Source organism: Ursus maritimus, unplaced genomic scaffold, assembly GCF_017311325.1.
Source record: "Ursus maritimus isolate PB19 unplaced genomic scaffold, ASM1731132v1 scaffold_27, whole genome shotgun sequence".
Lineage (NCBI taxonomy): Eukaryota > Metazoa > Chordata > Mammalia > Carnivora > Ursidae > Ursus > Ursus maritimus.
In genome coordinates this window covers 38,194,258-38,218,246 of record NW_024425230.1, presented here as the reverse complement: position 1 = coordinate 38,218,246, position 23,989 = coordinate 38,194,258, and the positions used below count along the sequence as shown (strand labels likewise).

General features: G+C 46.9%; 2 protein-coding genes across 5 annotated transcripts in view; one reads left to right on the top strand and one right to left on the bottom strand.

Annotated features, from left to right (window-relative positions):
- The window catches only part of ZNF609 (zinc finger protein 609), a 258,912-nt gene that overhangs the window by 211,312 nt on the left and 23,611 nt on the right, over positions 1-23,989 (top strand). The window lies entirely within an intron of this gene.
- OAZ2 (ornithine decarboxylase antizyme 2) lies at positions 473-10,978 on the bottom strand. Its single transcript, XM_040642641.1, has 5 exons — positions 10,894-10,978; positions 4,310-4,449; positions 2,868-3,043; positions 1,982-2,067; positions 473-1,748 (listed from the first exon to the last, which is right to left on the bottom strand). The coding sequence occupies exons 1-5, from the start codon at positions 10,976-10,978 to the stop codon at positions 1,594-1,596; spliced, it is 642 nt and encodes a 213-aa protein (XP_040498575.1). The 3' UTR covers positions 473-1,593.

Here is a 23,989-nt window from a genome sequence, read left to right as displayed (position 1 = left end):
AAAACCTCAAGCTTTCCTACAGCGCCACTGAAAGCTTATCAATCAGGCTGGCAGTGCAAGGGGAATGGCAGCCACACTGTCCCGGGTAAGGTGTGTGCTGCTTCCTTCAAACACCTCCGGGAATGAGAATGTCAGGCACCTCCATGCAAAAGTCAGAACTCAGCTTCTGGACCCAGCCTTCTATACAGAAGGAAACACTGAGCTTGGATCCTGGGTAGAGCCTCTATCTTGGATGAAGCTGATGTGTACATACCTCTCTAGGGGGTACTGGCAGTTTGTCCCAGACTCCTAGCAACCGTGTTTTGCAGTGTAATGCGGCCCCAAAGGCTTCAGCCGGTTTATCTGTCCTGATGCACCGCAGCTTTTGTCCTGAGACGCACGTATCACACCCTGCTATGCGTTAGGCTCTAGACTCAAAAGAGTAGTGGTAGAAAGCCGGTCCTGGTACAGGAATGAAAAACAGACCAACCACAACTTTAAATCAGTTTATTGACACAGTAACACAACACACTTGCCTCCCTGACACCCCCACCCCCCTCTCACCCAATCTAGATCTCTCCCCCTTCCTCCCCGCTTAGAACAAGCTGTTCATTGAAAACAAAAAAGAGCAGGCCACTTCTACACGCTCAGTCCCACCCCTAAGCCCTGTGGGGCAGGGGCTCAGGCACTACTCAGAACCTTTGGGGGGGGGGGGCAGTCAGCACTATACTCAGCCAGGCAGAGGCATCCAGTCCCTAAGAACAGATTCCCACATGACCCCCAGGCCCTGAGTTGCTATTCATTCCTCTTCCTCTCAGCTCTCTGTGACCCTAGGAAAGAGACACCTTGGGGCCTGGGCCTGCAGCCAGGAGCAAGGACTCCTGGCTGTGATTTGAGAATTGGGAGTTTGGTTAGTGTTTTAAGGCCCAGGCACCCCAAAGAAAGCCCTGGTGGCGGGAGTGAACTTCAATGCCCCTATTTAAAATGCACTGATAACATTAAACAGATTAAGCCAGCTTAACCAAATGCCAGAATAACACTAAGCTGTAAAGAAGGAGGGGGTCAGACCTGGTTTCTCCAGGCCAGACACAAATGCACACAGAGGAGCCCAGGTGGAGTGTCGAAAAACAAGGACACAGCCCAGGGGCCAAAAAGCCTATACTTAGGAGTCCCTGGGTTAAAAGCAAGGAAAGAAAATACACAAGTCTTAAAAACCAAAAAGAAAGCCCAACAGCAGGGGAACCTGAGCCTGACAGTGCTGCCCACCAGCCCTCCAGGCCTTGCCCCTGGACCCAGAAAGTCCCTCCCCCTCTAGGCAATGTCCTCCCCTAGGCTAGATAGAGCACATCACACAGCGCAGTTTAAAAAGCTTCTAATGCCAGTTCATAAACATTTCATTTACTATTGGTGATTACATGTGAATAATATGTTTATACTGTTCTTTATGGAAAACAATTTCAACGAGTCAACTCCGAGAACACAATAGGCAACCCTCACCCTGAGCCCCTCAGCGTCCTTCCCTAGACAGCAAGGAGCCCCCTCCTCTGTCCCAGGGCTGCCTAACTTCCCCTCTTCCCCCACTGTGGCTCTTGGGCAAAGCATCCTCTATGACCGTTAGTCCTCATCGGACAAGTTCTGGTCGAGGGGGTAAACCATGAACATCACATCTGGCCGAGAGGGGACACAGGGATGGCCTGGACGCACAATCTCAAAGCCCAAGAAGCTGAAGGTCTTCAGGAGTGGAGCTGCAGAAGAGTGTAAAAAGGATTCTGATAAGAAACACGAGAGTAGGTTCAAATCAAGGGGAAAAAAAAAACAAAGATGGAATAAATAAGCACTAGGCCTTTACTAAAAACTCTTCAGGCACTCCCACCCCTATGATTTCCCAGGGTTTATATGGCAAACTCAAGAGCCCTACTTCAGTGGCTAGGGAGCCCCTCTTCCCCCCGCACTACTTCCCCACTCTCTGGGCAGTAGGTCTCAGGCTACTTTGATTCCTCACCTCTGTCTTCCCGGCCCTTCCTGAAGCAGATGAAGACGTAGTTCACTTTCATCTTCTCTTCAGCAAACTCTAGCAGTGCTAACAATCTGCCAGAAGCAAAGAAAACAACTCAGGCCCACTACCACCTCTCTAGACTTCCCACCCAGCCACCCACCCTCAAGAAAACTTTCTCCGAGGCTTACAGCCAGCAATATAAATAGGGAACCTCCAGGGAGAAGCTTCCTATTTCAAGAACCCTGAGTTCAGAAAAAAGCCACAATCCCAAAGAAAAATGTTACTGAATTATCTCGTCCTGGAGTAAGGGTTCTTCTGAAATCAACACTAACCAACTTCACTAATGCAGTTCACAGGAGAGTATGGGGCCTAGGAAGAGAACCTGGTTTTTCAGGGGTCTTCCAAAGTTGCAAAATTTGATGACCACGGCCACTGACACAGACTTTGGGCCCTGACACTGCCTAAAAGGATTTCCTCAAGAGAAAGGGGCAACTCAAGAGAACTCCATCTTTAAGACTGTCTCTTACACATGGGGCTGCCTTGGAGGGCCTTGCCCGATCCAATGAAATCCCACTGTAGCTCAGAGCTTCCTGCCCTTTTGAACTGTATCATTGTATGGCAGCTCAAGGGGGATTTAATGACTGTGGAGAAGAGTGAACCATGGGGCGATTAAATGACAGGGATTTGGTTAATGTGATAATGATCTCTTTTAATTTTAACCTACAGCAGGCCTGTTTTACTGGCTAAAAATAACCTGTTACAAACTGGTATCTGCTTGGAAACCTAGAGCTAGGGAAGAAGGCAGACTCTCTGTTCATCTGTTGGCCGCAACAACCATATGCCCTTCTCTGGAACGGGCCCTCCTTCCCCTTCCCCAGCACCTGCTCCTTACCCTTCTTTGCTCCCATCAGCTAATAATCCATCTGGGATTTCTACAAACAGGCTCTGGCTGGACAGGACTGCATCCCAGGAAGAGACTTTCACCTCGGTGACCTCATACTGGAAGTGGACAATGTGAGGTTTTCCATCGTTCACAGGGAGGTCCTGGGTCACAGTGAGCTTCTCGTCCTGGGAGGAGATCAGGTCAGAGGACCAGGTCACTACAGCTCTGGCCACATCACAGGCTCCCTAACCTAGGTGGTCCTGGGAGTCCTCTTGAGCCAACCTCAGCATAGTATGGGATGAAGGACACACTGAAAATGTAGAGCTGCATGCTGGCTAAATGGAGCCATCCATCACTCATCAGGCACAAAGAGAAGCTGATGATAGCTACAAGTCAGCATGATGGGAAGGGAAATATTGACCAAGTGTCCACTAGATGCCAAGTACTGTGCAAAGTGCTTTCCCATTTTTTAGTCACCACCAGAAGCATCTGAGGTAGTTATTAATACCCCCATTTTAAATCTGAGACACTAGGGGCCCAGAACAATTAAGCAACTGACCCGAGGCTCCATAGCTAGTAAATGGCAGAGCTGACATTAAACCAGTTCGCCCTGACTCTAAACTCATGTGTGTCCCCCCAACACAAAGTTCTTTCCCTTCTCTCTCTGAAAGAGAAACATTAGAAACAAATGAGGATAATGTATATGTGTGAGGGCCTGGCTGAGGCCCAGCGCAACCAAAGCCTGCTTCCAGGTACACTGCAGGTCCACGTTGTCTCCCCCAGGTACAACCTCAAGAGACCAGAACTCAGCCACCCTGCCACCCCCTCAATGCTAATCTTGGGGAGAAGCTAGCCAACTTCTGGGCCTCAATCACAGGAGATTAAAGGGCAGCAAAAGACTGGCTGCCCCAGCCCGGATCATTCTTAGGGCAGATGGCCAGCATTCTCTAAAGCTCCTGGGATGTACCCTATGTTGCCAGAATGACAGATGATGGAGATGCAAAGCCCCTTCTCCTGCCCCTCACCCCCACCACACTACCCAGCCTGTCCCCAATCAGGCCAGTAAGGGATGGAAATCAGAATGCCTAAGAGTCACGGAAAACTGCTCCTCCTACTCACTACTTGATATTTCTCAAGAGAAACTGAGGAGTCACACCAAAAAGAGTTCTTGCACCCTTCCCATTCATTCATTCTCCTTCCCACTCAGGACCCTGAACCGGCACTGAAGTGCTGACCACCAAGCTAAGAAGATGGCAGTGTTTTCTTAATGCAGATCTCCTCCTAGTACTCCCCAAAGCCACAGAGCAGCTGCCTCAGGTGACAGTCCTTCCTGACTCCCCTAACTGGCCTGACCCAAGAGAAGACTAAAGAAGGCAATTACTGCCTCAAGCAGCAGCTGAGTGGACTGTCAGACAGCTCTGCTACACGCCTTCCACCCGAGTCGTCCTTACCTTATATATTAGAGCTGAGAGAGAAGGATCCCTGCCGCCCCCTCGCCCACCGGGGATCTTCGACAGTGGGTGAGGGGCATCAGGAGCACCACAGAGGCCCCGGAACAATGTGCCTGCAGCACTGGAGCTGGGGACAGTTACTCAAAGGCAAAATACTACTGCAAAAGACAGAGAAGGTGAGACAGTAAACACCAAGACTTAAAAATTTAACACGACATCCCACTCCAACCCCTGCCCTGGCTCTCCCTAAAAAAGTGCTCTAAACTACACCACTGCCCCCCCCCCATCCTTTCACTTCAGCTTCCAGACCTACTTCTGTGCTCTTCAAACGTACCAACCAGAAAGCAGCGGGAGTCCAGCTGGACATATCTGACCAGAGGATTACCTGCTCGACATCAAACAAATCTCTGGGACACTGGCAAACCCTGAGAGGAACCAGATCCTGGTCTGCCTTCAAGGCCTTGGCACCCTGTCCGCGAGTCCCTTCCTTATTCTAAGTACTTCAACAACCTATGTGGCAATCTCAAAACCTACACAGTCACTTCTGGCTAGAGAGGCATATGGGCCTCAAGAGATCACAAGGGCTGAATACCATGTCCCTGAGGAACTCCCCGGGCCACTATTCCAGTAATGGCTTCCTCCCCAATCTAAACAAAAGACCTGGACAAGAAATCATAACCCAAATGTCTCCAGGGTCAAGAACTGAATTAAATCCAGGGATTTGGCTCTCAGAGAAGTGCACTATAGTACAGAGTATTATGGTCTGAGTTTGTCCCTGGTATGCCACCAAATGTTGGGATTCCTTGCCCTTCTTTGCTAGAATCTGACCTGGGCATGGGAGTTGAGGTAATACTGATATGATCAGAATGGACACACAGGCACATGTGTATCAGGGAGAAGGAATATTTGCTGGAAACTGAGTAAGGAAGCCAATAATCGATGGATTACAGAGGGTGAAAGGCTCCTAAAGGAGCGGTCACCACCAGGTGTGTGCCCTTACTGATGCCATGATTTTCAGATGGACCCAACAGGGCTCCAGATCTGTCCACTGCTTTCTTTCAATCTGACTGAGTGCCTCCTTAGGCTGAGTGAAGTAGCTCACTTCACAAGGGAGCAGAGAAAGCAGCAGACGGTCTGTGCGTGTACACCACGCGCTGGCAGTAGGCCTGTCCCATGACCCCATGACCCCAACACCCCAGCCTCCAGGCAGCTGGAATGCAGTGGAGAACATATGGGAGGACACTGCAGGGGTGTGCTAGAGCCCGCTCGCACAACTGTGCCCATATCTTCCCAACTATGTGTTTAATGATGTCACGTTGGTAGCTTAAATGGGCCATAGGGGAAATATTTACACCACAGAAATAAGCAAATGACATAAATCACGGCTTTTTTTTTTTTTCCTTCCCCGAAAGCCAGTTGTAATACGATGCAAGGCACCATTCTTCACACTTCCGGCTTCATGTGGCCTGGCATGCCAGATTTGAGTTCTTCACTCGGGCTCAGAGTGATAAAACTGAACTCACACCTAACATGGCAATGGTACAATAACCAAAGGGGCATCCAACTAAGATCCTCAGTACTAAGAGACTTGTGTGAGCATTCTAGCAGAGACAGGAAGTCCAAACCCATCCCTGCTCTAGCTCAACTCCTCTTTCTCTCAAGGATTTCAACCAGGGGCCTGAAATTACACTTAGAAATTTCACTGCATGGTGCCTGGGTGGCTCAGTCAGTTAAGCATCCGACTCCTGGATTTCAGCTTAGGTCACGATCTCAGGGTCCTGAGATCAAGCCCCGTGTCGGGTTTGACACTCAGTGGGGAGTCTGCCCGAGAATCTCTTCCTCTGCCCCTCCCCTGACTCATGCACACATACTCTAATAAATAAATAAATCCTTAAAGAAAGAAAAATTTCACTGGGAGATGGGAGTTCCCAGGGCAGTGTCGGTGGGCCAGGCGCGCAGCATCAGTACCTGGGGGTAAAAAACACATGCACCACCTCCTCCTGCCTCCTCTGGAAAGCCTCAGACCATCCTCATCTCCCCCACTCTTAGCCTCATCAACACAAACCAGCAGAAGGGGCATAACTGAGGACTATGTTGTTTTCAAGGAGGGACTTATTTTCTACTAGGGACAATAAACTATTATCATCCTCCTGTTCCAATGTGTTTAAGGGACAGAATAATAGTGTCAAGGCCAGAAAAAATTAAGGGGGGCTTCCCTAAGCAAAGGTATATACAGCCCCCCCCCCCACATGAAATCGTTCTGTTCCCATTCCCTAGCGACCACCTTGGGCCTCTCTTGAGGTTCTTGCAGAAACATCAGGAAGGCTGGGCCACTGAAGAAAGCTGGCTTGCAATGTGTTGGTCAGTGGAGCTACCCAAGAACTCGGCAGACTTCTCTGGGGTAGACAGATGAGATATAGCCTTGTATACCAGAATTACATGGGTTCACAAAACAACCAGGTCCCCCTACAGTTCTAGAATTCCGGTGCTAACCTCAGACTCCTACTTCCAAGGAAATTATTCCTCCCTGCTCTTTGGATGAGAGAGCTACATTCAACCCGATGGGCATTCCAACCACTATCTTCATTCTGAGCTAATTTTTACTTGCAAAGAGCAAAAGCAATGGGCGAACCTATTGGAAAGATCAGAGTAAGGTGGATTTTCCTTTTTTTGATCCAGAATCCCCTACGTCTTCCTAGAAATAATTCCTAGGGCCTGCCCTGTGTCCAGCACTAATCTATGTGCTCACTCCTCTTGAAGTAAATGCAAGAAGTGTACTGCATGGTAACAAATTTACTTCCCTACTCTTACACGCAAGCGTCCTGGAAACTCCTCCTCCTCCCCAACAAAGTCTACACGAGAGCAAGTGTGTGAGTTAGGGTGGAAGGGCGTTTTCGGTCCCCACCCTGGGATCCACTTCCAGTTCCCTAAGAGAAACAGCTAGGGTTTAGGATAAACTTAGTAGACTGGAGATCACAACCAAGAAATTATCTTCATCATCCATCATATATCATATCCATATCATATATCACACTCTCAGATTTTAAAGTATTCTACAAAATTATAGTAAGCAAAACAGTATGGTACTGGCACAAAAAGAGACACATAGATCAATGAAATATAATAGATAGCCCAGAAATAAACCCATACATGTATGTTCAATTAATCTACAACAAAGGAGGCAAGAATATACAATGGAGGAAATGACAGTCTCTTCAAAAAATGGTGTTGGGAAAACTGGACAGCTATATGAAAAGAACAAAACTGGACCACTTTCTCATGCCATACACAAACTAAATTCAAGATGGATTAGAGACTTATATGTAAAACCGGAAACCACAAAACACCTAGAAAACATAGCGGTAAGCACTTCATCAGTCTTAGCACTATCTTTTTTGGGTCTTTCTCCTTAGGCAAGGAAAACAAACAAATGGGACTACACAGAACTAAAAAGCTTGCAAAGGAAACTGAACAAAAAGGCAACCAAATGAATGGAAGAAGATATTTGCAAATGATATATCCAATAAGGGATTAACATCCAAAATATGTAAAGAACTCATACAAGGGTGCCTGGCTGGCTGAGTCGGCGAAGCATGCAACTCTTAATCTCAGGGTCATTGAGTCTGAGCCCCATGGTGGGTGTAGAGATTGATTTAAAAAAATAAAATCTAAAAGAAAAACAACCCAACAGCTCATACAACTCAATATCAAAAAACAATCTGATTAAAAAACAGACAGAGGAGGGGCCCTGGGTGGCTCAGTTGTTTGAGCATCTGACTCTTTGATTTCAGCTCAGGTCATGATCTCAGGGTCCTGGGATAGAGACCCGCCTGCATCGGGCTCTGTGCTAGGTGGGGAGTCTGCTTGAGGATTTCTCTACCTTTCCGTCTGCTCCTACCCCCACTCATGCTCTCTCTCTAAAATAAACAAGTCTTTTTTAAGATTTTATTTATTTGACAGAGATAGAGACAGCCAGCGAGAGAGGAAACACAAGCAGGGGGAGTGGGAGAGGAAGAAGCAGGCTCCCAGCGGAGGAGCCTGATGTGGGGCTCGATCCCAGAACGCTGGGATCACGCCCTGAGCAGAAGGCAGACGCTTAACGACTGAGCCACCCAGGCGCCCCTAAAATAAATCTTTAAAAAAAAGGGGGGGGGGGCAGAGGATCTCAAAAGACATTTGTCATATAACATATGTCAAAGAAGACATATAAATAGCCAACAGGCATGTGAAAAGATGCTCAACGTCACTAATCATGAGGGAAAGGCAAATCAAAACCACAGTGATACATCACCTCATACCTGTCACAACGGCTAGTATCAAAATGACAAGAAATAACAAGGTTGGTGGTGACTCAGTCGGTTGAGCGGCCAACTTTTTTGGTTTCGGCTCACGTCATGATCTCAGGGTCGTGAGGCTGGGCCCCAAGACTCTCTCCCTCTGCCTCTCTCACCCTCCTCCCCTTCTCTTAAAAAAAAAAAGGAAAGAAATAAGTGTTGGTGAGGATGTGGAGAAAAAGGAACCCTCATGCACTGTTGTTGGGAATGCAAACTGGGGCAGCCACTGTGGAAAACAGTATGCAGGTTCCTCAAAAAATTAAAAATAGAACTACCACACAATCCAGCAATTCCACTTGTAGGTATTTATCTGAAAAAAATGAAAACACTAATTCAAGAAGATATACACACCCTTATGTTCATCACAGCATTATTTATGACAGCCAAGACACAGAAGCAACTTACCTGTCCATCCATATATGAACGGATAAGGATTGTGGTATATTTACACAAAGGTATACTACTTGGCCATAAAAAAGAATGAAATCTTGCCATTTGTGAAAACATGGATAAACCTAGAGGGCATTACGCTAAGTGAAATAAGTCAGAGAAAGACCAGTACTTTATGATTTCACTTAGCTGTGGAATCTAAAGGAACAAAACAAAACAGAAACAGACTTACAGATAGAGAACAAACTGATGGTTGCCAGAGGATGAAATAGGTGAAGAGGAGTAAGAGGTACAATCCTCCATTTACAAAATAAGTAAGACATGTAATGTAGAACACAGGGAATATAGTCAATAATATTGTAACAACTTTGTATGGTGACACGTGGTACCATTTTGTAATGTATATAAATACTGAATCACTATGGTGTATGCCTAAAACTAATACAACACAGTATGTCGTTATTTTTTCAATTAAAAAAAGAACAGGAGTATCTGGTGGGCTCAGTTGGTAGAGCATGTGACTCTCGATCTCAGGGTCATGAGTTCGAGCCGCACACTGGGTGCAGAGATTACTTAAAAATAAATTAAAAAAAAAAAATAGCCTTCTTTTATTGACTTCAGTCTTCCAAATGGTATTGTGACAAAATATGCCACCAATCTCAACAGAGAACAGGGACTCTTGCAGGAACTTCTGCACAGTGAAAGTAGCTTCTAAACACAGGTTCTTCTGTCACAAGATCCAAACCAGATTATGTTTCATATTCAGTTCAGTTGTGTTTCTACTGGCTCCAATGCCTATCTTTTTCCATTCCTTCCTCACATCCTGCTCACTCCACTGGGGGGCAGGCATGGTTTAATCTTTACCACCAAAAAGATGATTTAAGAAGCTCAGTCTAGAGCCTGAAAAGATCAGGCTCATTAAGAATCATCAAATCTATCAGACTGAACCCAAACATCCAGCTGGGCTGGTCTTGCTTTTGGAGAAGAAAAAAAACATACCATGCTAGAAATGAGGGTGTCAAATATCCAAGTCAGTTCAGAAGAGAGATGGGAGATTAGAGCCTATCTGTCAGTGCCTTTTACTTTCTCAGTTGTTACCAGACATGCCCCTGGAAACACTCCTCAGGATCCATATGAGTGCTACCGACATATCACATCCTGCTGCCTCTAATTTAAAGCATTATGTGAAACTGTTGCCTGAAATGTCCTTAGTAAGTTATAATTTCATACACTGGCTACAGACAGGCAGTGTATGCAGCAGATGTATTCCTGGGGAATGTTGCTGGTAAATCACATTTTTATAATTCAAATCCATTTTTAAATCTCTAGGGTGCTACTATTTAAAGGAAGTACCTTTAAATCTCTTGATAGAGTAAAGGATCTCCTGTTAAAGAATCACTTTCAGGGGCGCCTGGGTGGCTCAGCTGGTTAGGCAACTACTACCTTCAGCTCGGGTCATGATCCCAGGGTCCTGGGATCAACCCCTGCATTGGACTCTCCGCTCTCTCCCTCTCCCCCTCCTCCAGCTTGTGCTCTCTCTTGCTCACTCTCTGTCTCTCAAATAAATAAAAAATAAATAAAAATCTTTAGAAGAAAAAAAGAATCACTTTCAGTTGACTTAATGTCAGTTTTGATTTTTATATTTAGTGTGCTCAAAGCAGGGGATGGCCTGCTACATAGAGATTTAATATAATTCTGTGGCTGACTTCCATTCAGCTACATCTAACAAAGATGTGAATTCATATTCTCCTTGATATACTTTTGATCACATTTCACTTGAATCAGTGGCCTGACCTTGCATCCTTTCTCTCTGGTTTCCGTTACCTGTCAGGGGAGGGTCAGATGGCCTTGCTTACTTACCTTGTGCTATCAAGTGAAAAGACATAAAAACCACATTCCCAAGCATTCTACATTTATCCCCCTCTTTCAGCCTCTTCTGATCCATTCCTGTCTCAGGCTCTACCTCATAGAACACTCTCTAGGCCCAGACTTCCCTCACACAGGCTGCTTTTACTGAGACTAGAAAGGTCTCTGATGACTAATCCCTACGCAAAGAGGGACCAATCCAGGGCTGCCATCACATTTAGCTAAGAAGAAATAGGAAGAAAGGTAGGAGGTGATGGCCACCTCCAGTCTAGTGGGACCGTAGAGGCTGATTTCCAGCTGCTAATTCCCTTCCCATATGAGAAAGGGACCCTGGTCAGATGCCAGGCATAAGTCATTTCGCTAGGGCTGTTCTGTGTGCCAAAGGGAGTCTACTTGCTAAGCACAATTATAAAGAAAATGACGTCACCACTCTGAATCACAGACTGAAAGCAAAACTGGGTTTTGGTTGATTCTCCACAAGAAACACACTTGTGGTGGCAGCTAGAATACCCGCCTCTGAGGTCTGTTTATCTTATCGCACAACTGATACTGGTACCTCTTCTGCCAAAGGCAGGCAGAACCGCATACACTACAGAGGTGGATGGAGAGCAAGGCACTCATGCTTTAAAATTAGACCTTAATTTTACATTTTAAGTACCCTGATCTAGTTTGTAGAGTAAACTCATCACCCAGTTCCAGCCTCTCTTCCCAGGACAGAATTACTTCATTGTTAATACAGTATCAAAAGCCTGGGAAATTTTCTTAAGGCTTATCTTATACAAATCACTGTATTCTGGTACTAACAGAAAACTACCTGTTTTATTCACTTCAAGCAACAAAAGTCTTGCTCACCGACTTGGCTATTTCTGGTTTATAGCTCTCAATTAGGCTTCACAGCCTTCCGAGTCACAGCACCAACTTGAATCAGCACCGCATACTGTTTCAAAAAGGGATGAATTACTTTTTTTTTTCCAGAAATGCACATATGTAACATCCTCTACCCCACTCCTCAGTCCCCCTTTTTATACTTCTGAGCAGCTCTAAGGCTAAATTTGGATTTCTTGGCAGAGTGAGGAATTACTATTATTAGTCCACACTGCTTTCTGAAGCATACCTCCAATTTGCGGGGATTCCCAACTATACTAGGAGTCTCTCTCTCTCTCTCTGGGATGACCTTGAAGGTACATGGCAGGAAAACTTGCTCTCCCTACTATCCCACACTCGACAAGCCACAGTGCCAATAAATAAGGAATAACCAAAATCGTATCTTTGGGGGGAAAGAAAGAAATTCCATTACCAGGGAACCGTTCTGTGAAGATACTCAGGGTAGCTCTGATGTACTCATGTGCTCTGTCCACACCCAAGAGGAAACACCTGTAGAACCGAATGCTTCTCAAAGCCCATCAAAGATTATTATATGGATCTAAACCCAGGGCAAGGTCTTCCCCACATAATGTACTGTCACAAGGTACTAAGCCAGCGCTAGACAGAGACTGTCTTCCTGTCCCCACAAATCCAGGGACAGAAAGGCCATGAAGTCTGATTTCCTTGGACTTCAGCCTCATGTTCAAAAACCATAATAAACGTGCTTGTTCCTGTGTCGTCTTCTTCCCTGGCCTCCCCCCAATTAGGAATTTTGACAATCTGGAGGTACTAATCAGAACAAAGTGGAGAGGAGCTTTGTTTTCAAAACATACTACCGGCTCCTCTGCAACTATTTCTTCCAGGAAACCAAGCCTCCACCTCTAGAGTATTTCACTAGAGCCAGGGAAGCTAGAGAGCCCATCCCCCACCCAATGAAAGCAAAACTCCTAGCCAGCTCCCCCTCCCGTCTGTGGATACACAACACCAAGCACACAGACTGGGAAGAACATCCGGCTCTTATCGGAATCCCTAGTTAGGGCTCTACCAGGATCCTTTTAGAAAGTTAAGGGCAGGCCAGAGGAGGCTGGGAAACATGTTATGGAAACAGGATAGCCGTAACTCAAAGAAATCAGACACCCTGCACACACCACCCCACCCTACCCCACCCTACCCCCAGGCCAAAGTGGAGGAGCCTGATCCAAGGCCTTGCTCCTGCCCAGGCCCAGGCAGGCCAGCTGGCTCCTCCCTCCACCTGCCTTTCATACGGCCAAGCCCCTCAAATTACCAACACACTAAGCAAGGGCCCTCGAGATGAGCAAGCCTGTTTTGCCACTTAGGAAGCTGGAACGAATCTTAAATTAAGCAAACCCAACCCCCTCTTTTTACAATGAAGCGCACTAAGTCAGAACTGGAACTCAGGTCTCACAACCTCATAGTCAATGAAGACCCTTATGTGTTGGTTCCAAGTGCCCAATTCTCAAGGCTCAGCCTGCAAAAGACTTGGCGCCAAACAAGCTCAGTCCACAGAGCTCCAGAGAATGCCTGCTGAGACCACACCACCTTCCAAACCCCACTGTGGAGACAAAAACATAGAAAAGAAAATCCATCTCATATACCCTTTTTGTGGATTTTCCCATAGGTTCCTTTGCTTCCCTCCACCCCTGCACTTCATCCTGCCCTCTCTCATACCTGCTATCTTATCCTCATCACACACAGCTTTACCACAAGCAACACCTTTGGCATCCAGCACCATCCAACTATTTATCCGCCTCCACCTCCTCAGCTCCAGAGGGGCCAGGTAGAGAAGATGTAATAAAAGCAGGGACTGCAAAGGGACATGGATATTGCCAGTCTCAGAAAAGGAAAACAGAATGGGATTGTAGGTAAAGAAGCCTTGAGAGGTGGGGGTAATGGGTCAAATACAACCATAACAAATGAGAAAACAAGGAGTTAATTTTCTTTCTACATATAGGGAGGAAACAGAGGTGTGGGGGCTTGATAAGAGTCTGAGAATGAAAATGGCTAATGGCTGAGAACGGAGTAACTCAAGGTAGGAGAATTTAAGAGGCAGTTGTGGCTATCTTGGGTATTTCTGGACAGCACCTGAGGAAGAAAGACTAAGAAATCCCTGAAGGAAACAAGGCCCTTTTCAGTAAAGAAAGAGCTGACACTAAAGAAATATGACGGGAAAGGTCTTGGGGGGGTTGGGGGGGGAGGGGAAAGAAGGCAAATGGTTCTTAGCCCTGACTGCACATTACAAAGAATTACCCAGAGAGCTTCAAAAATATATACTAATAACCAGGCCCCACCCTAGGCCAATTACACCAGATCTTTCAAGGTGGGGTCCAGGTGATTGATTTTTCAAATGTGCAGCCAAGGCTGAGAAACACTGAGATACAAGAAAAGCTAAAAACCCAGCTGGAATATTTAAGGGTGGTGCTGCTGAAGGACTGGGAAATGGCAAGTTAGAGACCATCTTAGGGAGAAGAGGAACCTTGAATGGCAGGTAGAGCCCCATGGGGGGAAAAAAAAGCAATAAGGAAGGATATGTTTGTAAAAGGAACTACAGTCTAGCTCTGGACAGACCACAGCACAATTTAAGGAGGATCTGCAGGGAACAGATCTGCTTGCAAAACAATGAGGCCCGAGTGTGGAGTAGAGGCCATAAGGCCAAATCTGGGGACAAAGGGTCTGGTGTGGAGAACTAAAGGAGCTTCAGGCTTATTTTGGAAGGGACAGCAACAAGTCTAGGGGGAAAAATGAGGAAGAAAATTCGACCCAAGTTGTAAATGGAAACTATTCTGATGTAGAAAAAGCAACTAGTGTTAAAAATTGTGAGGAATCAGGATTATGGAACAGTTTCACAGAGTTTGGGGCAGAAACACCAGGTATATTTGAAGAAGAGATGGATGACAAGGGCTGCCTTGGGAAAAAGAAGAGAGGTAGAAAGAGGAAAGCTGAGTGATCAATTCTGCCTAGTTTGGGCAAGGGGAAGTATGCAGGAGGCAAGTTTATAAAACCACTGGTGCTGTTTCAGAAAGATGTGCAGCCTTTCTCTCCAATTAATGGGAAGACTGGGGTCAGGTTTTGAGGAAGGAAACTTGCAAAGGCCCAGTATCCAGAGTATGGGGCCTGATTTTTAGGCACTGGGAAAGAGAGGGAAGTACAGGGAAAGAGAAGACGCCTTCAACAGAAGCAGGGTGGGCTGAGTTCTGAGATCTAATGATCTAACGATGGGATTCAATTAAGAAGGGAAAAATAAGAGTAAAGAGGAGTTCCAGCTGAGAGAAAGTGTTTAAGAGGGTAGCAGTGTTCAGAAGAGTGTTGGGGGGGAATAGGATGGCAAATAGGAGTCAAGTCCGAAGTGTTTGAGAAATAAAAGGAAGAAGGTTGGGAGACAGGGAAAACGAGGCCTAAATGGGAAAGGGGTGTCGAGGGAGGAAAGATGGGAAAAGATGAAGCAGGAGTAAGGGACCAAAGTGACGGCTGGGAATCACTATAAAAACTATTAGGCCTGAGAAAACGGGGGAGGGGAAGGGTAATGAGTCCAGTTGAGAGCTGAAGGTTGGAGCCTGACTGGGGGAGGGGCGGCAGTGATAAGAGAGGGGTTTGGTTGGAGGATGCAGTTTCCTGGGAAGAGATTCAAAGGGAAGGGTTAAGTGACTTAAAGGGGGGAGGCAGAAAGATCTGGGGAAAATGGGAAATAATCTGGGGAATCTGGATGAGGGAAAAGCCCAGTTTGGGGAAAGGGGCACCCTCCGACAGGACTTAAAGGAAATGGGGACTTGACTGGAAGACTGGGTCCTGGTTTGAGGGGGGCTTTGCGGGAGCAGGAGGCCCGGATGAGGGGGATGGGCCGGACTGGAGGGAGGGGGCTAAAGGGCGGAAGGAGGCCCTGCTGCGGGGCTGGGGACTCGGACTAGGGTGGCTGAAGTGGGGAAAGGACCCAGCGGGGGCCGATAAGTCCCGCTGTGGGGGCTGGAACCGGCCGGGGGTTGGGGAAGGCCCTCTGGAGCAGATGAGGGGAGGATGGGGGCGGGGAGCCTGGGCCGGGCCGTTACCTGTCCTGGGTGTTTATCATCCTCGGCGGCTCTGCTCAGGGTGGGAGGAGGCGGCGCAGGGAGTGGGTAGGTGGATGAGAGGGTGGGTGTGGGGTCGCGCGCGCGCGGGGCCGATCTCTGCGGGCTAAGTCCCTGTCAGGCCGCGGGCCCAGAGCCCTCCTCCTGCCTCAGCGAGCGCCTGCCTCCAACTGACCCTCCCCGGCCGCCGCCGACGCAACCGCCCCGCCCCCGGTGCCTCATCTGCATAGCCCCACCCCAGCACCGCACGGTGTCCTGGGAAACTGGGGCCCACAACAAAGGGCAAAGCCCGGCCCCGCCTCCGCGCAGGCGCACCAGGGGCTGGGGGGGAGGGGCTGCTGGGGTCTGGATGAGAAGCGGCCTTCGCGGGTAGTTGTGGTCCCGGCGGTGGCCTTAGCTGTGCGGCATGAAGTTTGGTTGTATTTCAAGTAGAGTGTTCTGAGCATTGACCCAACCTAGTCATCGTCCCTACCCCTCGTTTGCGTGGGGCCAAGCAGAGGTGTGTCATCTGTAGGCCCTGGGAGGATATTTTATTATACAAAACAAAATCAAATCCAAGAGTAGTACATACATACATATTAGCGCCATTCCCAGACTGAGCCCGGGTGCACAGATCTCAGTCACCTCAGTTCTTAACGCAGATCAGTAACCTCAGCTGCCCCCCGAGATCAACAGTCTCTGCACCTGACAGACATCTCAGGTCAATGGTCAAGGTCTGACACTAGCTGGTGGTCATCTGAAGCCAAATCTCTGTGGGTCAGAATCACAGCCACCTGACAGCAGTGGGGGAAGGCACCGTGGCTAACTTGTTCACAGCCGCTTGAGATCAGTCATGCAAGGTTCACAGTCACCTCCATTCACTATCCCCGCTGGTCCTTCTCACAGGTTAGTGACAACAGGTCACAATCACTGTGCACAGACCTCTCAGATCACAGTCATTGCAAGCCACAGACACGGGCACCTCAACACAATCTGTTCATAGTCAAGCCAGACCGCAAACAAGAGCGGTCACATCATCTTAGCTCACACTGGGCTGCCGTCACCTCAAATCCCATTCATTCACTTAAACAAATAATTATTGAGCAGCTACTTACTATGTGCTCCAGACATGTGCTCAATACTCAATGATGAAAACTCGATTAGGCAAAATTCTTGCCTCAGATGTCACAATCTAGTCAGAGAGACACTGAGAGGCTGAGGGAAGTAAATGTTCAACCTGAGACCACAGAGATAATAACTAGGGAATTATGGATGGCTTCACAGAAAGGGTGATGACAATCACTCCAAATCAGAGGTTACCATGACTCCTAGTTCATTATGGCCCCAAATCACGAGTGTCTCCCATCAGACTCTCAGGACACCATTACTCTACTTCACAAACAAGATGCTTTTGGTTTTTAGGTGATGGGGAGACAGGGATAGAAGAAAGGTTGGAGCTATGAAACAAAGGATTTTCAGGAAAAATCAAACTAGTAAATGATACCAGAACTGCCCAAATTATAGGGTGCCTGGGTGGTTCAGCCCGTTAAGCATCTGCCTTCAGCTCACGTCATGATCCTGGAGTCCTGCTCAGCGGAAAGTCTGCTTCTCTCTCTCCCTCTGCACTGTCCCCTGCCCCCCCCCCCCAACAGCACGCACTCACGCTCTAGCGCTCTCTCTCTCAAATAAACTCTTAAAAAAGGGGTGGGGGGAACTGCCCAGATTATGACTAGAGGCTCCCATATCATGGCTCACTTTAGATCTTCAACCTTGTCTCCTTGGCTATCCCTACCTGCACTTCCAAGTTCAGGTCAGGAATGTTCTTACCCCAGTACAAAGCAGAACTGAACAATGAAACCCAGCCCTGACCTACCCCATCTTGTAATCCAAGAGACCTGGAACTCAAAGGGAACTGGGATGGCTCGTTTCTGCCAGCCCATCCCTGGACAAGCAACCTTTTGGCCTGAAGGACAGTTTCTGACCAATCAGCAAATACTAAGAACTCACCATGTCAATAACAGGGGCTATTTATTGAACATCACGTTGACGCACTAATTTTTACAATAGCTCCCCCCTCCCATTTCACAGAGGAAAGGAAACCTCGGGGAGATTTTGCCAATATTTACTGAAGGCCTATGCATACCAAGCTAGTTAATTTATTTGCTCTAATTCAAAATTAGTTAGGGTAGAGTTAGAATTTGGACCCCGGGGATGCCTGGGTGGCTCAGTCGGTGAAGCATCTGCCTTCAGCTCAGGTCATGATCCCAGGACCCTGGGATCAAGTCCCGCATCAGGCTCCTTGCTCAGTGAGGAGAGCCTGCTTCTCCCTCTGCCTCCCACCCCCTGCTTGTGCTCTCTCGCTCATGCTCTTTCTGACAAATAAATAAATAAAATCTTAAAGAAAAAAAAAAAAGAATTTGGACCCCAAGTTGCCTGATCCTGTGCTTTGGTCTTGCTGTTTGTAGGAGTGACCATCCTGATGGCCACCTGGCCAGTAAGTGAAAATACCACAAAAACGGGAAGCCACCTTCTCTAACTTGAGCTGTCTAATATGATAGCCACTAGCCACATGTGGCTATTTAAACTTGAGTTAATTAAAATGATAAGGCTAAAAATTTAGCCTCTCAATCCCATTCACCACATTTCATGTGCTTAATAATCACATGTGGCTGGTGGTTACAGTGCAGATGTTCCATCAACACAGAAAGTTCTGAACAGCACTGTATCCTGTCATTCCCCTATCCCTATTTACCTCAGCCATCAGGTTTGAGTTCCTGCTCACTTGGTATCACCTCCATCCTTGTCTTCCCACTGACCAGATGCTCCTAGCTCCCTGCCCTCAGCCACGTCCTTCTGTGCCCTCTGCAACCTGTGATCTGCAAATTCTTCCATGTCCTCAGCCTTTTCTCAGGATGCTGCCTTCACCTCCTTGCCTTACCTGAAACTTTGCTATCCCCTTAGTCTTTAGCAGCCCTCTTAAGTGAATGCTATTTTCCTCTTATTCTCCTGTATCTCAGAGTCAGGAAGTGGGTAAATATATTCCTCTCCTCCCCCGAACGCCATTTCTTTTTTTTTTTTAAGATTTTATTTATTTATTTAACAGAGAGAGACAGCCAGCGAGAGAGGGAACACAAGCAGGGGGAGTGGGAGAGGAAGAAGCAGGCTCCCAGCGGAGGAGCCTGACGTGGGGCTCGATCCCAGAACGCCGGGATCACGCCCCGAGCCGAAGGAAGACGCTTAACGACTGAGCCACCCAGGCGCCCCTCGAACGCCATTTCTAAACCAGTGCTTCCCCCACTCCTCCTACGAAAGCCCTGTTCCTTTGAAGCTTCACCATCTGGACATACCATCTTGTTTAATGTTATCAATCAACCTGGTCGCTCACAGCCCATCACTTAGCTCTTGGCTCGCTGACTGTCGGTCCACCCTATATTTTGTTATATTTGGTGAGCTCCACATCCATGTGATGGCCTCTCCATCACTTCCCTGACCACCTCATCTCCAGTGACACTTTTCACAGTCCACAGCAGCTGCTTACTCCTGTGGTCACACCCTCAACTTTGACCCCACTAGAAGTCATTCCAAGGTGGAGACTCTCCAGCCACAACCTTTTCCTTAATTAAGTCTCCCTCAACAGTTCTTTGACCTTTATCATGAGTTCTGAGCCCCTGTCCTCACTAATGTCTCAATTCTCATTAGACCCATTTTTCATGTTCCTTCTTTATTACCTTCATTTCCATCCTCCATTACTACAACCACTCTCTTGCCCTCTTTCCTCCAGTCATGCTGGCCCGGCAAAACCCCTATCTGGCTGAATCCACCATCTGCCTTCCCAGGGCTTCTGCTAGAGCAAAACCACACCTCCAGGCAGATTACCTTCATTTTATGCTCACGATCCTAACCTCAAACAGATTTTCAACAATGCCTGGGAATGCCTACAACTCTTCTCCAATAAGTTTGCTTTTCCACTCTCCGAGACAACTTGTATACTGATTCTCTCTCTATAAAACGTCTTCCCCTCTCATCTTCACTGACGACATAGGTTAAGTGGGTTTTTTTCCAGCTGTATTGAGATCTAATTGGCATATAACATTCTATTCGGTTGGGTGTACAACATGATGACTGGATGCATAGCAATGCCCTAGCCTCTTCTGTTGCTGAGGAAACAGAAGCAAAGGGGAGCTTCCTCTCATTCCTAACATAACCTGCAAACCTATCTGCCTTGGCATCCTCCGGTGTCTCTCCCTGCCTTGTACTCTGAGCAATGTCCCCTGCCTCACAAGCCCACCACAGGAGCCATGGGGCCCGCCCTCTCTCCACTTCTCAAGAACCTGGCTCCTCCAATCTAATCTTTCCCATCAGCACACGAGCACACGCTCCAATCCTTGAAAACTAACATCACAGCCATTCTGGAAAACAATTTGGCAATTTCTTAGAAAACAAACTGGGTAAGGGCACCTGGGTGGCTCAGTCAGTTGAGCTTCTGACTCTTGATTTCAGCTCAGGTCATGATCTCAGGGTCGTGAGATCAAGCCCCACGTCGGGCTCCATGCTCAGTGCAGAGCCTGCTTGGGATTCTCTACTTCTCCCTCTGCCCCTCACCCGTTCCTGCTCTCTCTCTCCCTCTAAAATAAATAAATAATACCTTAAAAAAAAAAAAAAGCTGCCTGCACAACTACCCGATGACCCAGGAATTGCACTCCTGGGTACTTGTTCCAGGGAAATGAAAACATCTTCACATAAAAACCTGTGCACGTATGCTCATTGCAGCTTTATTCATTATTACCAAGAATTGGAATCAGCCCAGATGTCCTTCAGCAGGGGAGTGATTAAACACAATGTGCCACATCCACACCACGGGCTACTCATCAGCCCTAAGAAAGGCTGAGCTGTTGACTGATATGTGTAACAACCTGGATGAATCTCTCGGGAAGTATGCTGACTGCAAAAAGGTTCTATGCTATATGATTCCACTTATATAACATTTGGAAATGACAATATTTTAGAAATAGAGGACAAATGAGTGACTGGCAGCGGTTTGGGATGGGGTGGGGGGAGGTGGGAGGGTGGGCACGGTTATAAAGGGGCAACACTGAGGGATGCTGGTGGTGACAGAACTGCTCAGCATCGGGGCACCTGGGTGGCTCAGTCGGGAAGCATCTGCCTTCAGCTAGGTTCATGATCTCAGGGTCCTGGGATCAAGTCCCGCCTCAAGCTCTCTACTCAGCAGGGGCCTGCTTCTCCCTCTGCCTGTGCTGACAAGTGAAGGGAAGGGGAAAGGAGGGGAAGGGGGAGAAGAAAAGAAAGAGAAAGAGAAAAAAGGAAAGAAAAGAAAAGAAGGAAGGAAGAGAAGGAAGGAAGGGAGAGAAAGAAAAAAGGAAGGAAAGAAGGAAGGAAAGGAAGAAAAGAAAAAAGAAAGAAAAGAGAGAAAGAGAAAGAAAAAAGGAAAGAAGGAAAGAAACTGGACAACGTGTATCAGGGATCTCTCTGTATTATTTCTTACAACTGCCTGTGATTCTATAATTACCTCAATAAAATGTTCAATTCGAGAAAATATATATATAATGTGGTAAGTTGGCATTGAGGTAAAATTATATATGTAAATATAATAAAAATGTATTTAACAATAACAACAAAAAAGCTATGAGTGGGGTGCCTCACTGGCTCAGTTAGTAGAGCAGGCAACTCTTGATTTTGGGGTTGTGGGTTCAAGCCCCATGCTGGATACAGAGTTTACTTTAAAAAAAGAAATTGAAAAAAAAAAAAAAACCAAAAAACAAAAGCTATGCATTAGGTTACGGGGTAGAAGAGTATTCTAGTCCCTAGGCACTGCTTTTGCAAATACGACAGTGACAAACTCAAGGGAACAAAAACACTTAAGTATGAGGAGAATATATGACAAGAGGTATGAAGGAGGCTAGAGGAGTGATCAGTGGACCCTATTTAGGGAACCAGTGTCTGTAGGATCTCATTTTATTTTATTTATTTATTTTTAAGATTTTATTTACTTATTTGACAGAGAGAGAGACAGACAGCAAGAGAGGAAACACAGGCAGGGGGAGTGGGAGAGGAAGAAGCAGGCTCCCAGCGGAGGAGCCTGATGTGGGGCTCGATCCCAGAACGCCGGGATCACGCCCTGAGCCGAAGGCAGACGCTTAACGACTGAGCCACCCAGGTGCCCCTGTAGGATCTCATTTTAAAAAGCTACATGGTGCCACGTGGCTCAGACAAATCTGAGCCTGGCCTCTGCCCGGCTGCAGGACTTTAGAACAGTCATATGGCTACTAAAGGCCTGTCTCTCCTCTGTGAAAAACAGGGGGGCCACAGCACCCGCCCTCCAAGACTACCATGGGGATTAAATAATGTATGTGAAAGCACCTAGCCCAGCATCTAGAAGATGTGCCAGAAATGTAAATTCAGTCCCAATTCTCTCTGAATAAAAATCTGCTCTCCAGAAAGAATCTAATAAAAACTAATTTATAATGATAAAATTCATGAGTGCTTACTGATGCATGAAAAGAAGGAAGGGGGAAAAAACAAAAATTAAAAAAATAAAAATAAATAAAAAGAGGGGCACCTGGGTGGCTCGGTTGGTTAAGCATTTGCCTTTGGCTCAGGTTGTGATCTCAGGGTCCTGGGATAGGGCCCTGCATAGGGCTCCCTGCTCAGGGGGAGTCTGCTTCTCCTTCCCTCTCCCTCTGCCACTCCCCCCTGCTCGTGCTTGCAGTCGCGTATGCGCGCTCGCGCTCTCTCTCTCTCTCTCTTGCAAATAATAAAATAAAAAATAAAAAGAGAGAGAAGAAATAAAAGGAAAAAACCTTCATTGATCACCTTTGGAGAATTCAAAGGAACCAACTCATTTTTCTGAAAAGTGGTAAATAAAGGAAGAGAATCAAGTCAAGCATTTAACTTGTCTTTCTTATATGAACTGCACTTTGGGTTAACAAAATTGCTGATGTGAGATAATTACTCTGAAAACTGCTAAGAGTAAGAAACAAGCATTCAATCCAATTTTCATTAAAACACACCTCAAAGTAACCAATTAGGTAACAGAAGAAGTAATAACAGCACATCATCATTTTGTAAACCCTCACTGAGATCAAGATCACCAGTATCTGTAATGTTACAAAGGAAAGACACTTGAAGGTTAGGGGCTTCCTGATGGAAGGATACAGCGCTACCTATGAAGTATTCTTGACAAAAACTTGAACCTGAATCAGAACAAGCCTTCATATCCATCTACAGTTTACAGAAAATGAAAGGAGACAGAGGAACCAGTTAAATGTTACCATAGGAATGCAATCAGCAAAATCCTGAATGTAGCAAATTTAAAAAAAAAAGTATTTATTTATTTTACAGAGAGAGAGAGCGCATGAAAGAGTGCATGAATAGTGGGAGGAGGAGAAGGAGAGGGAGAGAATCTCAAGCAGAATCCCCACTGAGCTCAGAGCCCCACACAGGGCTCAACTCCATCACCCCGTGAGATCACAACCTGAGCCAAAATCATGAGTTGGAGGCTTGACAGACCCAGGCGGCCTGAATGTAGGACATTTCTAAAGAACAAAAATCTCTCTGGGGTGCCTGGGTGGATCAGTTGGTTAAATATCTGCCTGAAGCTCAGATTGTGATCCCAGGGTCCTGGGATCCAGCCCCACATCAGGCTTCCTGGCTCAGCAGGGAGTATGCTTCTCCCTTTCACTCTCCCTCTATGCTCTCCCTCTCTCAAATAAATAAATAAAATCTTTAAAACAAAACTTATTTCTTCACCAAAAAGGGGGTGATGGAGAAGTGGGGAGGGAAAATCTGTAGATTAAAATAAATTTAAAAGAGTTGTCCACCAAATGTAACATGTAGCCCTTTGGGGATGGTAATCTAGAGACCATATGACAGGATATATGACAAGCATGACGATCTGACGTCTCTATTAAATGGCTCTAACCTCCCATGCCCAAACCCTTGATTCCACCTGCCCCCTTAAACCTGGTCCTCCCCCAGGGTTGTCCATGTTACCCATCTTCACAAATGCCCCCCCCCCCACCATCGAGGATGCTCAGGGAGCTACCTACGTGTCATTACAATTCCTCTTTCCTTCGCCCCTCCCCTCTTGTTATCCAACCCATCATAACAAGTCCTGCCACTTCTATCTCAAAAGGGGCATATTTCTTCTC

Coding starts and splice junctions, on each gene's coding strand:
- OAZ2 (XM_040642641.1), bottom strand. CDS start 10,978: ATGGATCAGAAGAGGCTGAAAGAGGGGGATAAATGTAGAATGCTTGGG. Junction 3,044..4,309: donor TCTCAGCTCTAATATATAAG/GTAAGGACGACT, acceptor ATCTCCTCCCAG/GACGAGAAGCTCACTGTGAC. Junction 2,068..2,867: donor GCTGATGGGAGCAAAGAAGG/GTAAGGAGCAGG, acceptor TGCTTCTGGCAG/ATTGTTAGCACTGCTAGAGT.